This window comes from Culicoides brevitarsis, chromosome 3, assembly GCF_036172545.1.
Source record: "Culicoides brevitarsis isolate CSIRO-B50_1 chromosome 3, AGI_CSIRO_Cbre_v1, whole genome shotgun sequence".
Lineage (NCBI taxonomy): Eukaryota > Metazoa > Arthropoda > Insecta > Diptera > Ceratopogonidae > Culicoides > Culicoides brevitarsis.
This window is the reverse complement of record NC_087087.1, coordinates 21,976,535-21,989,594: the sequence shown is the minus strand read 5'-3', so window position 1 is coordinate 21,989,594 and position 13,060 is coordinate 21,976,535. Positions and strand designations below refer to the sequence as shown.

Here is a 13,060-nt window from a genome sequence, read left to right as displayed (position 1 = left end):
GTAGACCATAAAAATTTCAGTACAAATGATCTTGACTCTGAATCTTGACAACTATGACAAAAATGTATATCATAAGGAATTAACGACCAATGAATATACCCAAGATCTTATTTGAATTAAATTTATATTATTATTATAAAATAACTGTAGTTGAGAACAGTGTTTGAATTAGTCCAAAATAAAGTGAAAATTTAAAAATTTTGCGTTGTGGAAAAATGTTTGAAACGAGTATACTGAGAACAACATCCCGAGATTTTTCTCGTGAATCAAGTTCAGACGACGATGTTACTATTTACTTACCGCAATCTCAGACCGTGCACAATCGGTAAGTATCTCCATGTGACCTAGAAACATGACCTTCACCCAGTGAAATTTTTGTTATATCGATTCACGAAAAACTTCTATGTCATAAACCAAATGTATGAAAAACTGCAATATATCTTGGTATATTTGTTTGCATGCACACGATTTGTATATTATGCCAAATTTTGTACAATAATCAAGGTCAATAACATCAACTAAAATGTTTTTTTTTTTTGTATTTAAAATTTAAAATAAAACTATATTGCGGATTCTTCCCGATGTCGAAAATTTATTAGTTTATAATTTTGAGGCTTGATATTTTGTGAAAAAAATCATTTTGTACATTAAGACAATCGACAAATGTTTAATTTAATTGTGTCATAACTAAATATAAAAAAATCTATAGTTTTTGTTATTATAATAAATAATTTTCTTTGTACTTAAAACCATTACTTATCATGAATATTATTTGATTTCGCTTTCAACTTTCTATTTGGATCGAAGGGATTATGTTGCTCCTCGTGCTCTTTTAATTCAGCCTTTTTACAAAATCCGCTTTTACAATACTTGCAAATAAAGGGATGTTGTCCTGTGTGGGAAAATGTGTGACGTTTTAGGTCTGTGTGATGGGCATAGCATTTTGAGCAATAACTGCACTTGAAGGGCTTGAAACCTGAATGAACTCTCATGTGAATTTTCAAGTTGTCTCTCCGTTTGAATTTCGCTTCACACATTGTGCACGCTACATTTCTATCATCAAAATGAATTAGTCGATGCTTGTTTAATTTGTTCGCGGAGTGATACGTCTTGCCACAGATGTCACAAATTGCCTCAACGAAGCGCATGTGAACACTCATGTAGTGCAATCTTGCACCTCGTTCGTTCGCGAGCTTTAGGCCACATTGCAGACATTCCGGACTAACTGGTACGTGAGCATCTATCAAATGTGTTCTGAGTTTTGATTCACTTGTAAATTGTTGCATGCAATACTGACAGTCTACAACTAGTGGCAACGGCGGATTCAAATAACAACTCGTAAAATCCCTAGTCTCTTCGTCATCAGAATCACTATTTTCGTCCCAAATCCACATTGGGCGTTCTTGACCGGTACATTTGGTTTTGACTACGCCAAACTGCAGTTCCAAAACCTTTTCAGTCTTCCAATTCTTGTATCGAATAGTGTTTGTTAATTCAAGGTCGTGCACACACTTTAGACAAATCTGTTTTTTGATGTCCATCTCTTTTTTGAATGCAGAGTTTCGGGAAGCGATAAGATGAAAATAGGACTCAATGGTTGTAGTCATAATTGTAATCTCGTTTTCGTCATCAAATTCAGTGAGACAAACGAAACAAAGAGTCGAGGAAAAAGATGGCGCCTTAGCTGCAGAGATTTTGGGATGAAAGAATTCGTATGCAGCTTTTGATTTATCTGCGATGTCGCTAGCTATCAACAGTTTTCCCATGCAATCGTCACATAATCGATCGGGAACACTGGCATTTGGACTGCTCACAAACTTTTTCATCGTCATTATTTTTCGAACCATAGATTTCATATATTGCATTCCGTTCTCCTCTGGCAAATAGGTACATTGTACGAGACAAAGACGACAGTTTTTCGAAGGCGGTGGCATTGGAATCGTTTTTTCCTTGTTTTGCTGCTGAATATTAGGCTCCATATTTTCAATTTCCGCAATTTTCGCCTGTGTTATAACATTATTATCTGCATTAGCATCTCCTCCAATAATGAAGTAGCCAGAGTTTGTTTCGCATCCATTGATATCGTATTCTGTTATCATAAAACCACCATCTTTCGTGTCGTCGCTATCCTGTAATTCCCCAACTAAAGTCATTTCGATGTCATCCGTAATATCTTGTGCCAATATTTGGTCATCCTTTTTTTCTTGTTGTTTTTCTTCGAATTCCAGTTCCGCTTCCCATTCCAGAACTTCTTCTTCTGTGAAAGGTTTTTCTTGTTTCGATTCCAAATATTCCAGAAAGAAGCGATTTGATTCCACAGCATTAATCCGCAGCATGCCAGCAGCAATTATAATGCCGGAACAAGTAGAGCATAACTTGTGTGGAATCATCGGATGTTTCACTAACTAAAAATAATTTTGTAAAGATTATTTACAGAAAAATATTTTACATTTCACACACTTACTCTTAATCGGGCAATTTGTTTGATTAGCTCGTCGAAATGTGATACGTTTACCATCTTTGTGGAGCTCGGTTTCAAACATAATCGACAAAGGCCATCAAAGTCCGTCATAATTGCTTATTTTTTAGGTTTTTGCCTACAGGAAATTAAGAATTCTCCGCCTGGCGAGTAGTCGATAGCGTTAATTTTGTTGGTATTTTTGCGAAAAATTGAAGCTGTGAACAACCTGATGCACTAATTCATCTTCATCTTGCCTGATTTTCGCACAAATTCGTCTCAAATACTGTGAAAAAAAGGTTTTTCGGGTCTTTTAGCTCGGTGAACGCCGATCGGAAGGAGTGAACGGTCGGAATGCGAATCGGAACGGGACAACATCAATTTCATTCGTCTCATCCACAACAGCTGATCTGCACCAGCATGCAAAAAAAAATTCCTGCCCATGTGCTCTGGGGCGGGCAGGAATTTTTTTTTTGCATGCTGGTGCAGATCAGCTGTTGTGGATGAGACGAATGAAATTGATAGACCCATTGTTATTTCGGTTTACTGCCGTCTTTGCACGAAAAGAAGTTCAGTAAACAAGGTTTGTGATCCGAGAGTCAGTCAAAAATGATATGTTCATGTGGATTTCCTCATGAGCTCCTCATGAAGTAGTAAACAAGAAATTTAATGCAAAAAAAATGAAGAAATATTGTCGAATTTGTTTCAAAAATTCCGAGTATCTGCAAGATTTGAATCCCTTTTTGCCCATTTTACGTATTTTGGTGAACACAAAGGTATTAATTTACTGTACTTGTATATTAAGTAAGAGCGTTTATGAAGTTTATGTTTATTTAAATTTTAGTTACCGCGGGAAGAGTCCAGCAAAATCTGCAAATCTTGTGCCAACGGATTAATTTTATCGAATCTTTTCCGTGCAAAAGTAATCGAAAGTAATGCAAAATACCGAGAATTCATCAATGAAAAGTCGGTTGCACTGGAAGTGGCCAAAAGAAATAATGATGGAGACGATGAGCGAATGTCCGACGTTGACAATGAAATGCATGTTGAATTCTTGGATGATTCTCTATTCGACTCTGGTGATGAGGCAAAATCGGAAACTTCTCAAAATAAAAAAACGCATAAAGTAAAAGGAAATGTAAAACAAGAGTTGATAGAAGATGCTCGAAATGATGATATACTTTGTTTTATGTGCTCCCAGAAAGCAAAAATGACAAACAATATTTCTCCATTTAAGACAACTTTGAAGAAAATTATTTCTATTGAGAATAATGTGATGAAGAGTACAGAAAAGCTTTGTGATACATGTTTAGTTGACTTGAAAGCTTTAAAAACGTTTTTTACAAAGCGCGAAGCCTTAAAGCCACAGAAATTCAACAAAAATTGCTGTCAATTCTGTTCAATCAAAGATGCACGTCTTCTAAGTACATCCAAAAGCTCACTTGCACTTTTCAAATCATTGCCACAAACTCAAAATTACGATCCGAGGAATCGGCAAATTGGAAAGACATGTGAAAATTGCATTCAAGTACTAAACCAAATAAAATGTTTGAGAGATAATTATTCCACAAAAAGAAATCCAGTGTCGAAAAAATTAAAAAGTTCGTTTAGTGATCAAAAACAAAAATTAATCGAAATGATTAAAAATGAGGTAATAACAGAATATAAGCCAAAACCAAAACTTAATGTAACGCAACGAACAGACAAGAAGCAAAAAGTAGAATTGAACATAACACCAATTGATGTGAGTTCGTGCGAAGATCCTAAAAAAGAACTTATATCTCGAATTCTAGCAGACATGTCAGGATCTTTGAGTACTGAAAGTAATGACAAAATGCCACAAAGACACGTGGATTCTCTTAAAAAAACTCCGAAAATAAAGATTCGTGCGAAATCTCGTTATAAAATTCCTGATCCGGATAAACCAATTCCCGACGACTATCAGTGTCACATGAGTGACTTTGAAGAGCTAGACTCAGACTCAGAAATGCCTCCAATTCATTTCCGTGCACCGTTAAATGCTCCGTTTACACCAATTTTCTTTAAATGTACCGAATGCACTGCAAAATTCGTAAATTCCTATGAATTAGAAGCTCATATTGATTGTAGTCACAGAACGACAACCAACGTGTGTGACATTTGCCAAAAGGAGTTTAGGGATATTCCCTTTACCAAGGCACACAAATTAAGAGTGCACTATGTTCACTTTTCAACATTCGACTACAAAAGTCAGTGTGAAATTTGTGGCATTTTAACGAAAAGGATTGATGACCATTTGGTGCAACATTTGGGGACACGGCCATACCACTGTGAACATTGCAATTATGCGGGAAAAACCAAATTCGGATTGCAAAGTCACATTAGTGCGATTCATTTGGGTGAAAAAAAGCACAAATGTAAATATTGTGGTAAAGGATTCAACTATTCGGCTGACAGGGGAAGGCATGAAATTGCCGTGCATACAAAGCAATTTAAATATGTATGCAAATTTTGTGGAAAATGTTGTTTAAAAAAGAATTTCTTAACAGCGCATGTAAAATCACATCACCCGGATGAAGATTGTGAACTATGATTATCTAAAAATATATATTAAAAAACCTGTATTTCTCTGAAAATAACTTGGGTACAAATTAAAAAGTTTACTATTAAATTTAAATAGCATTATTGTTGGAAAAATCTTGTTCTAACTCGTTCGTTCTCCATTTACATTCCTTATTTTCTTTCCATTCTGACTTTGTGTCTCCCTCATATATTTCTTTCTTCCAAATCGGAACCTTTTTCTTCAACTCATCTATACCAAAAGCAACTGCCTCGAGACTAGTAGCTCTGTGTGGTGAGCTGACACCGATTATGACACTAGACTCTTTTGTTGGTACCAATCCCAGTCGATGAAAAATTGCAATGTGCTTGATGTCCGTCCATTTTTGCCTCATCTCGAGACAAATTTGATCCATTACTTTTGATGCCATTCCTTCATATGCTTCATATTCCAAAGAAATCACCTTAAAATAAAATTTAAAATATCAATCAACGTTTCCAAGTATTACAATTTTTTTTTACGCATACCTACCTTTTTACTTTCGAAATTGTTACGTGTAGTACCGACAAAAAATGAAACTGCACCACATTCAGCGTCACAAATCAGTTCGTTGATAGTATTGATATCGAGCTTATCATGCGTTAACTTAACATGATCCATCTTGTTTTTTTTTTTTTTTGATTTGAAAATAAAATGTTATTTTAAATAATGTCTCGTTGATTAGCCACCACTCAGTGGAGGAATGATCGCAATTTCGTCACCCGTTTTCAAACTAACAAAATTGCTCAAGTCGTCACAATATTCCTCGTTTACTGCTAGAATGACGCTGTGCTTTATCAAATTCAAATTGTACTTATCACAAATGAGGGTCAAAAGGTGACTGCAACAATATTGCTCTTGAAATGGAAGCTCTAATTGCGTTTCCGTAATTTCTCCAGCCAATTCTCGTGCTTTTGCAAAAAACAACACTTTTACTCGAATATTATTTTCTATCATTACGTGCCAAATTTAGTTTAATTTCCTCGCCGTTATCTGACAAAGTGAACAAATCTCAAAATCATGATGAATGATAGGTACCATATGATTCGTTAGGTTGTTCACAATCGTTATCTTTACATATGTTTGAGATTCATTGGACAACCTAAGGGTATTCCAAAATCTATAATTGTTTTGCGATTCCACCCCCAAAGTTTTTTGTCATAAATTAGAACGAGGAATAGATATATAGCTTTTATAGGTTTTGAAATACTTTTCCTTATGAAACTAAGCTGCGTCTCCAGTGAACTTTGTTTTACTTGTTTTGTTTTGCAATATGATCTTATTTGAAAACTTTTCTTAATCCAATGTGTTGTGACAAAATTTTAGTGATTTTTTATAAATAAAAATGTTTAAAAAAAAAACTTAAAATTCTAACCAAAACATTGACGAAGTAACACAATTATTCTTATTTTTCTATAAAAGTTTGTGCAAAATAGAAAATATATTTCAAGTAATGTTGTATATCCCCCATTTCCAGCTTTCAAAAAGCAAAACAAAAAAGTTTTTTGGAATACCCTAACTGTAAAACGACAATCAGTTGTTTGGTTGATTGTCGCTCAAGAGTGAAATATGAATAGAGTTAAATATAAATATCAATGAAAAAAGTTTAGTTGAAATGAATCGAATTCTAAATGTGTGCCACAGTGGATTTCCACTGATAAACACTCGTCTTTTCTGCCAAAGAGTTCCATTAGTTTTCAAAGCACCGTCACGATTTCTTTCTAATCGTGTAGTCTTGGATCCGAACACCAATGTTGCAAAGGACGTGATTCTCTACAAATACGAAAATCCTCGGTTTTTCAAATTGATCAACATATTTGCCATTGTACAATTTGGCTTTTGGAACTATCTCAGTCACTTCAGTTACACAACCTTGAGAGATGCACCTGTCCCACAGGAAGACACGGAAAATCTAAGGTTCTGGGAGAGAATAAACTTGGGAGAAAACAAATACAGAAATTCAATTGCTGCAATGTGCTTGTTTATGGGATGGGGAATATTGGCTGTTGCCTGGACATTTACCCTGAGGTCTGTCAGATACTTGGTTTTGAACAAAGGTGGAAACGCAATATCCTTTGTAACATATGCACCTTTCGGCGAAAATAGAATTATGAAGGTTCCAATCAATTGCATTTCTGCAGTCGAGTCGAGAGAGTTTGCAAAGGCCACATTACCAATCAAGGTGAAAAATAGAGCTTTGTTTTATGTTCTAGACATGAAAGGAGAATTCAGAAATCCGGCGCTGTTTGACCAAACTGCAGGTTTGAGGAGAAAATGGGCGAAATAGATATTTTTGTAATATTCGAGTAGTAAAAAAACCTTTTACTTAAAATAAAATATCATGTCGGTTTTCATCTTTTAAATACAAAATAGGTATTGCATAATTACATTTCATCCAGGAATGTACCTTCGTGGGTCTTTTGATGTGATGTAAGAAAGTTTTTCTTAAGAAATCCCTTATTGCACGTTCTACAAACATACTTGTACTGCTTGGTGTGACTAGAAATTTCATGACGAGCACGGTCAGCAGAGTAACTGAAACGTTTCTCGCAATATTTGCAACCGTATCGCTTTTCACCAGTATGCATGGCTCTTACGTGTGCCGCGAGCAAGTCTTTCGTTTTTGAGCTGTGTGCACATTGGTGACACACAAATGGACGAGCATCAAAATGAATTGATTGATGTTCCTCCAGGGTCTTTGTTAGTACGCCACAGATGTCGCACAGCTCTCGGAATAGCGAAACAGATGAGCAGTCTGCAAAATGTACTTTGTGCTTGTGTGCTTTTACTCCGACAAAGTTTATAAATTTCTTATTACAATGCTCGCATATGTCACCTTTTGTTCGATGCTGTACATCGTAATGCACCTCTAATTCGAAGTCAGTTATGTACTTCATTTTGCATTCTGTGCATTGTTTGTACCGGTGTTTGAAAGGCTGATTTAATGGTTCGCCCATTTGTGGTGTCGTGACTCCAGAATCAGATTCGTCCTCCTCAAAGTCGCTCATATGACACTGATAGTCTTCCGGGAAGCTCGCGCGTGGATTTGGTTTCACATATTTTGGCTTTGGACGTAGTTTTAATTTTCTTTTACGCCGTTTGACAAATTTCGACAGTGGAACCGCTTCCTCATCAGACACTTCAGAAGAATATGAATTTTTTCCTACAATTTTTGGAGCCACCTTAATTCGTTTACTAGTAATTCGTTTACTTTTCAGTGCAAAATCCATTCTTTCACATGAAGGATCACTTTTTTCTTTTGTTTGTGACGATTTTATGGTGTCTTCGGACATTTTCAGTCCTTTGAAATGTTGAGTTAGTAACGAATAGATTTGTTTTAGAAGCTTCATACATTCCTTACATGACTTGGCGTCAGAGCTGATTTTGTTCTTCTCATTCTCTTTGCACATTGGCATCAAATTGAATTTGTTTACCAAATACTTGGGAGTTCGTGTAGAGAAGACATCATTAATCAAGCAAAATTGACATTCGTTTTGGCTTTTTTCCCTTTTGTTGCCACCTTCTTCTTTAACATTCCTAACTTTTTCTCGAATTTCCATCAGCTTTTCAGCAGACACTGTAATATCCACACAACTCGCACAAATCGATTTTTTATCTTCAATCTCCTTCATCCAAATCATTTTGCTCAATGTCATTTTGTAAGGCTTCACAGAGATATCTTCGTTGAGAACTATTGAACAAATTAAACACGTTTTTATGTTATCTGGTTCCAACATATTTTTCACATTCTCTTTTGTATCTTCGCCACGACTTTCTTGCATTGCATCACTGTCCAGCATTAAATCCTCTTCTTGAACCTCTACTTTGATTATACTGGCGGGATCTTGCAAAGAGAAATCTCTTCTCTTAGTGTTCACTTTTCCAATATTTTCTTGAACATGCTCAACTATCTCCTCATTATCCGTCGTAGTACCTCTATGGAGAGATTTTAGTAGCTCTCGACACTTTCCATTACTTTCAATAACTTTGATACGGAAAATGTTGGCAAGAATTAGACCATTGGCACATGATCCACATATTTTGCTGGGAGTATTGCAGTCTTGCAATAACTGAAATATCAAAAAATTAAGTTAATTTGAACATAAAACACAAAAGAATATTTACTTTTGTTTGAGAAATTAAACGAATCACAGGAAGAAAAACATTCAATTCGAACATTTTATCCAGCGAGTCTGTTGTGCGATTTAAACAAATGCGGCAATATTCATTTAATTCAAGTTTTCCTTCATTGCCTTCCATTTCTGCTCACATTTTAGGGATATGATTTATATATAATTCATCAAATAATTCTATTTTAGAATATTATTTATTCTGTTTGAATGTTTTTCTCAAACATCAAAATAAACATTAAATGACATCGTGTTTTGACAAGTATTGGGGACACTAAGTAGCCGATAAATTTTACAAATTTGAAAAAAAGACTGTTTTTCCCAAACATGAAAGAAAAATTTTTGAAAAAATCCTGATGGCTGTGCATCAGAAATTGCGATGCCTTATAAATATCATTTCTGAATATGCTCATTAGTCACAAATTTGTCAAAAATTGAGGTGAAGCTTTTATCATAAGTTAAATCTAAATTTTTAAAATCAACAAAGAGCTTTCAAAACAAATTGGTTCCTTGAAAGGCCATACAATTGTATAATTTGTCAGAGAGGTAAACGCTAATTCAGACCCTTGACCTCAGTTTTTTAAATTTTAAATTTAATTTTATAGGATTTGTGAAAAAAAAACGTTGCTTGCACCACTATAAAAAACTAAAATAGAAAAAATGAAATTATTTTGATTGAAGAATTTGTATAACATTTATTTACAAAACTTTTACTTTTGGTATCATATTTAATCTTTAAATGTCAGCCTCCTCCTTGAGACTTTGTAGAAGCATTTCAGCATGTTGCGATTTTTGATGAGTGGTCAAGAAATTTTTCTTTAGGAAACATTTTCCACAGAATTGACAGATGTACTTGAACTTTTTGGTGTGAACGCCAATCTCGTGCCTTGCTTTATCTGCCGCATAACTAAATCTCTTGTCGCAGTAGGAACATTTGTGCCGTTTTTCTCCCATATGAACAGTGCGAATATGATCTTCCAGACTGGCTTTCGTTTTGTAATCACAACTGCACAACTGACACTTGAAAGCACGCACATCAAAATGAATGACATAATGGTTATCAAACTTTCGCTTCGCCAATCCGCATATATCACAAAGTTTTCGGAAATTAAAGGCGGAAAAATCGGCTGTGTGACATGAAATTTTGTGTTCCTTGACGGTCTTCACGTCTTTAAATGCCTTGTGGCAAATATTACAGACATCATCTGTAGTACCATGCACTATCTCAATGTGCAAATCCATTTCGCACGAATTGACGAATTTCATACTGCATTCTGGGCAGTTTAAATATTTGTGTTGGAAGGGTACATTGAGCGGAGAGCGGAAAGGAGCTTCCGGTATGTCAGTGTCGGACTCGATTTCTTCAAAGTCACTCATGTGACATTGATAATCTTCGGGTACAGGTTCGTTTGGATCTGGCTCAACATACTTCGGATTAGATTTTATTCGCAGTCGTCTTTTTGCTCTTCGTTTTGGAGATGGCTCTAAAAGAGTTGTTTCACTATCTGTCATACCCTCATAGTTTTCCGACTGATCATTCGCTGCTTTAGATTTTCGTGGTCGTTTTTTCGTTGGAGTCCTACCCTTGTTTTTATTCAATTGTTTGGCCAAATATTTTTCCTTTGCGTTGTAGGAGTTTCGTAAAATTCGAATTCGTGTAAGGAGTTGTACACAATTACTACATATTGTAGCATTTTCTTCAATTGTAACGTTATATCCACTATTGTGCAAGGAATTAAATACGTCAATTGAATTTTTGTTAGATGTTTTCTTTGATTGCGATACTTTAGATGAGCAAAACTGACAACAGTTGCTCTTTATCGTGATTTTTTTCACCTTGTCTAGTTTGGCGAAAAATCCTTTTGAATCGTCTAGTTTTTTCATGCATTTCTGGCAGACATAATCAACATCACCACAGTGATGGACAGGTACGATACGATTTAGTGTGTCCTTGTATGGAGAAAATGAGTTTTTCTTTAAAGCCGGCTCAGTACATATGAAACAAATTGGCTCCGAAAAATTCTCAAATTGAGAAAAAAAGTTGCAGGATTTCGTGTTTCTGTTTTTTGTTTGATTCTTTTGTGGGACTTTTGTCTTTTCGTCTTTCTCTAACTCCTTTTTCAGGGGTATTTTTTCAAACTGCTCAATGATTTGATTCGCTTCTTCGTCAGTCGCGTCGTCTTCTTGCAAAAATTCGACTTGCATATAATTCTCAGCCACTTGTTCTTGTTCGTCATATCGTATTGACCTTTCTTCGATTATTTCAGAATTTTCTAGCTCAATATTATCTAGTGTCTCTTCGTCTTCTGCTTCTCTTTTGATAAGATCTATCTTCAAAAGCTCTCGGTATCTTCCATTGCTGTCGATTACTTTCATACGAAATAAATTAGCCATAATAACACAGTTGGCACATGAGCTGCAAATTTTACTGGATTTCTCGTCCTCGCATGGGATCTGAAATAAAATACAAAAACAACTTAATATTTTTTTTTTTTTTTTTTTTTTTTTGTTAAAGTAGTCGTTACTTACTTTTGTCTGAGCTAGAAGACGGATAACGGGCAGGAACGAATTTAGATCGAGCAGGTCAGGAGTACATTGGAAGCATATGCGGCAAAATTCATACTTGCAATCCATTTTAAAATGCTTATTTTATCGATGGCTGAAACGAATCAAGTTGGAAACGAAAACACAAAAAACAAACTTTGTTTTCAGATCAATGTTTGGCGTGATAAGCGACTATCAAATATAGGCGACACCTTAGTTTTGAATGAAAAAGTACGTTAGGAAATATTCATTTTAAGTTTATTAATTTAAAAAGATTTCATCATGTCTCTTTTTATGTGCCGTCAGGAAATTCTTTTTCGTGAATCCCTTGTCACAAATGCCACAAATGAACTTGAATGCCTTCGTATGACTGCTTATTTCGTGCCTTGCCCTATCTGGATGGTAGCTAAAGCCTTTTTCACAGAATTTACATTTATATCTCTTGATATTGGTATGCCGGCCAAAGATGTGAAGCTTCAGCTTATGTTTATCTCTCGAAGTGTGCCCACAAAAATGACAAATGAAGTTGGTGTCCGTTCCCGTATGCATATCACGATGGAATTTAATATCTCGCACAAGCAGTCCGCAAATGTCACATAAATTTTTTTTCGTTTTCCGCGCATTGATTGAGTATGAAATGTGTGCGAAGTGGACAACATCCTTGTGAGCCATGACTCCTTTAACATTTTGAAAACTTTTATTGCACATATTGCAGACGTTACTAACGGTACGATGCACAATTTCCACGTGCAGCTGCATTTCAGCCGTAGTTATGCATTTGAACTGGCACTCGCAACATTTTAGATAAGTGTGTGAGAATGGAGTGTTCAACGGTTCTCCAAACTTTATTGAACTACATTCGAAATCAGAATCATCAAAGTCACTGCTTGGATATTTTTCGGAAAGTTCAGTAATGAGTGGTGTCTGAGTCCCTTCGACATTTTTTTCTTTTGACATATCTTCATTTGATTGATCTTCGTCGGTGAGCTGTTGTGAAAAGTCTTCCAAATCTTCGTTGAGACATTCGTAATGACTGTAATCAGTGTCTTCTCTATGAATGAAAGGTTGACTCGAAAAATTCTCCATTTCGAATGCTTCGATTTTAGATTCTTGTAGCTCTTGAAATACGGCATTACTTTCAATAATTTTAATTCTAAACATATTGGCCATGATCAATACATTCGCACAACTCGAGCAAATGTAACTTTTGCCGCTCAAAATTACATTGGTTCTAGCTAACAACTTGATGAGCACAATATACATTTGATCAAGTGCAAACATTTTATCACTTTTAGAGCTCCTGAAGCAAAGCCGGCAATATTTATTGTCAACTTTTGATTCCATTTTTAT

At 35.4% G+C, this 13,060-nt stretch overlaps 7 protein-coding genes across 8 annotated transcripts in view; 3 read left to right on the top strand and 4 right to left on the bottom strand.

Annotated features, from left to right (window-relative positions):
- Positions 1-13,060, top strand: part of LOC134834467 (cytosolic purine 5'-nucleotidase) — a 39,920-nt gene that overhangs the window by 4,631 nt on the left and 22,229 nt on the right. The window lies entirely within an intron of this gene.
- Positions 581-2,777, bottom strand: LOC134833999 (uncharacterized). The gene is made up of 2 exons (XM_063848509.1): positions 2,465-2,777; positions 581-2,405 (listed from the first exon to the last, which is right to left on the bottom strand). The coding sequence occupies exons 1-2, from the start codon at positions 2,570-2,572 to the stop codon at positions 753-755; spliced, it is 1,761 nt and encodes a 586-aa protein (XP_063704579.1). The 5' UTR covers positions 2,573-2,777; the 3' UTR covers positions 581-752.
- On the top strand, positions 3,110-5,457 carry LOC134834187 (zinc finger protein 37-like). Its single transcript, XM_063848763.1, has 2 exons — positions 3,110-3,234; positions 3,303-5,457. Exons 1-2 carry the CDS (start codon positions 3,139-3,141, stop codon positions 5,028-5,030), a joined length of 1,824 nt encoding a protein of 607 aa, XP_063704833.1. The 5' UTR covers positions 3,110-3,138; the 3' UTR covers positions 5,031-5,457.
- Positions 6,561-7,408, top strand: LOC134834877 (transmembrane protein 223). Its single transcript, XM_063849680.1, has one exon. It carries the CDS (start codon positions 6,652-6,654, stop codon positions 7,321-7,323), a length of 672 nt encoding a protein of 223 aa, XP_063705750.1. The 5' UTR covers positions 6,561-6,651; the 3' UTR covers positions 7,324-7,408.
- LOC134834876 (zinc finger protein 724-like) lies at positions 7,346-9,446 on the bottom strand. The gene is made up of 2 exons (XM_063849679.1): positions 9,162-9,446; positions 7,346-9,106 (listed from the first exon to the last, which is right to left on the bottom strand). Exons 1-2 carry the CDS (start codon positions 9,294-9,296, stop codon positions 7,421-7,423), a joined length of 1,821 nt encoding a protein of 606 aa, XP_063705749.1. The 5' UTR covers positions 9,297-9,446; the 3' UTR covers positions 7,346-7,420.
- LOC134834582 (zinc finger protein 62 homolog) lies at positions 9,846-11,813 on the bottom strand. The gene is made up of 2 exons (XM_063849310.1): positions 11,696-11,813; positions 9,846-11,620 (listed from the first exon to the last, which is right to left on the bottom strand). The coding sequence occupies exons 1-2, from the start codon at positions 11,798-11,800 to the stop codon at positions 9,902-9,904; spliced, it is 1,824 nt and encodes a 607-aa protein (XP_063705380.1). The 5' UTR covers positions 11,801-11,813; the 3' UTR covers positions 9,846-9,901.
- Positions 11,944-13,054, bottom strand: LOC134834585 (zinc finger protein 484-like). The gene has a single exon (XM_063849313.1). It carries the CDS (start codon positions 13,052-13,054, stop codon positions 11,972-11,974), a length of 1,083 nt encoding a protein of 360 aa, XP_063705383.1. The 3' UTR covers positions 11,944-11,971.

Bases quoted from the DNA above. Each gene is read 5' to 3' on its own strand.
- LOC134834585 (XM_063849313.1), bottom strand. From the start codon at position 13,054: ATGGAATCAAAAGTTGACAATAAATATTGCCGGCTTTGCTTCAGGAGC.
- LOC134834877 (XM_063849680.1), top strand. From the start codon at position 6,652: ATGAATCGAATTCTAAATGTGTGCCACAGTGGATTTCCACTGATAAAC.
- LOC134833999 (XM_063848509.1), bottom strand. From the start codon at position 2,572: ATGACGGACTTTGATGGCCTTTGTCGATTATGTTTGAAACCGAGCTCC. The intron at 2,406-2,464 runs GTAAGTGTGTGA...AATTATTTTTAG, and splicing joins AACAAATTGCCCGATTAAGA to TTAGTGAAACATCCGATGAT.
- LOC134834187 (XM_063848763.1), top strand. From the start codon at position 3,139: ATGAAGAAATATTGTCGAATTTGTTTCAAAAATTCCGAGTATCTGCAA. The intron at 3,235-3,302 runs GTATTAATTTAC...TTTAAATTTTAG, and splicing joins GTATTTTGGTGAACACAAAG to TTACCGCGGGAAGAGTCCAG.
- LOC134834582 (XM_063849310.1), bottom strand. From the start codon at position 11,800: ATGGATTGCAAGTATGAATTTTGCCGCATATGCTTCCAATGTACTCCT. The intron at 11,621-11,695 runs GTAAGTAACGAC...ATTTTATTTCAG, and splicing joins GTCTTCTAGCTCAGACAAAA to ATCCCATGCGAGGACGAGAA.
- LOC134834876 (XM_063849679.1), bottom strand. From the start codon at position 9,296: ATGGAAGGCAATGAAGGAAAACTTGAATTAAATGAATATTGCCGCATT. The intron at 9,107-9,161 runs GTAAATATTCTT...TTGATATTTCAG, and splicing joins GTTTAATTTCTCAAACAAAA to TTATTGCAAGACTGCAATAC.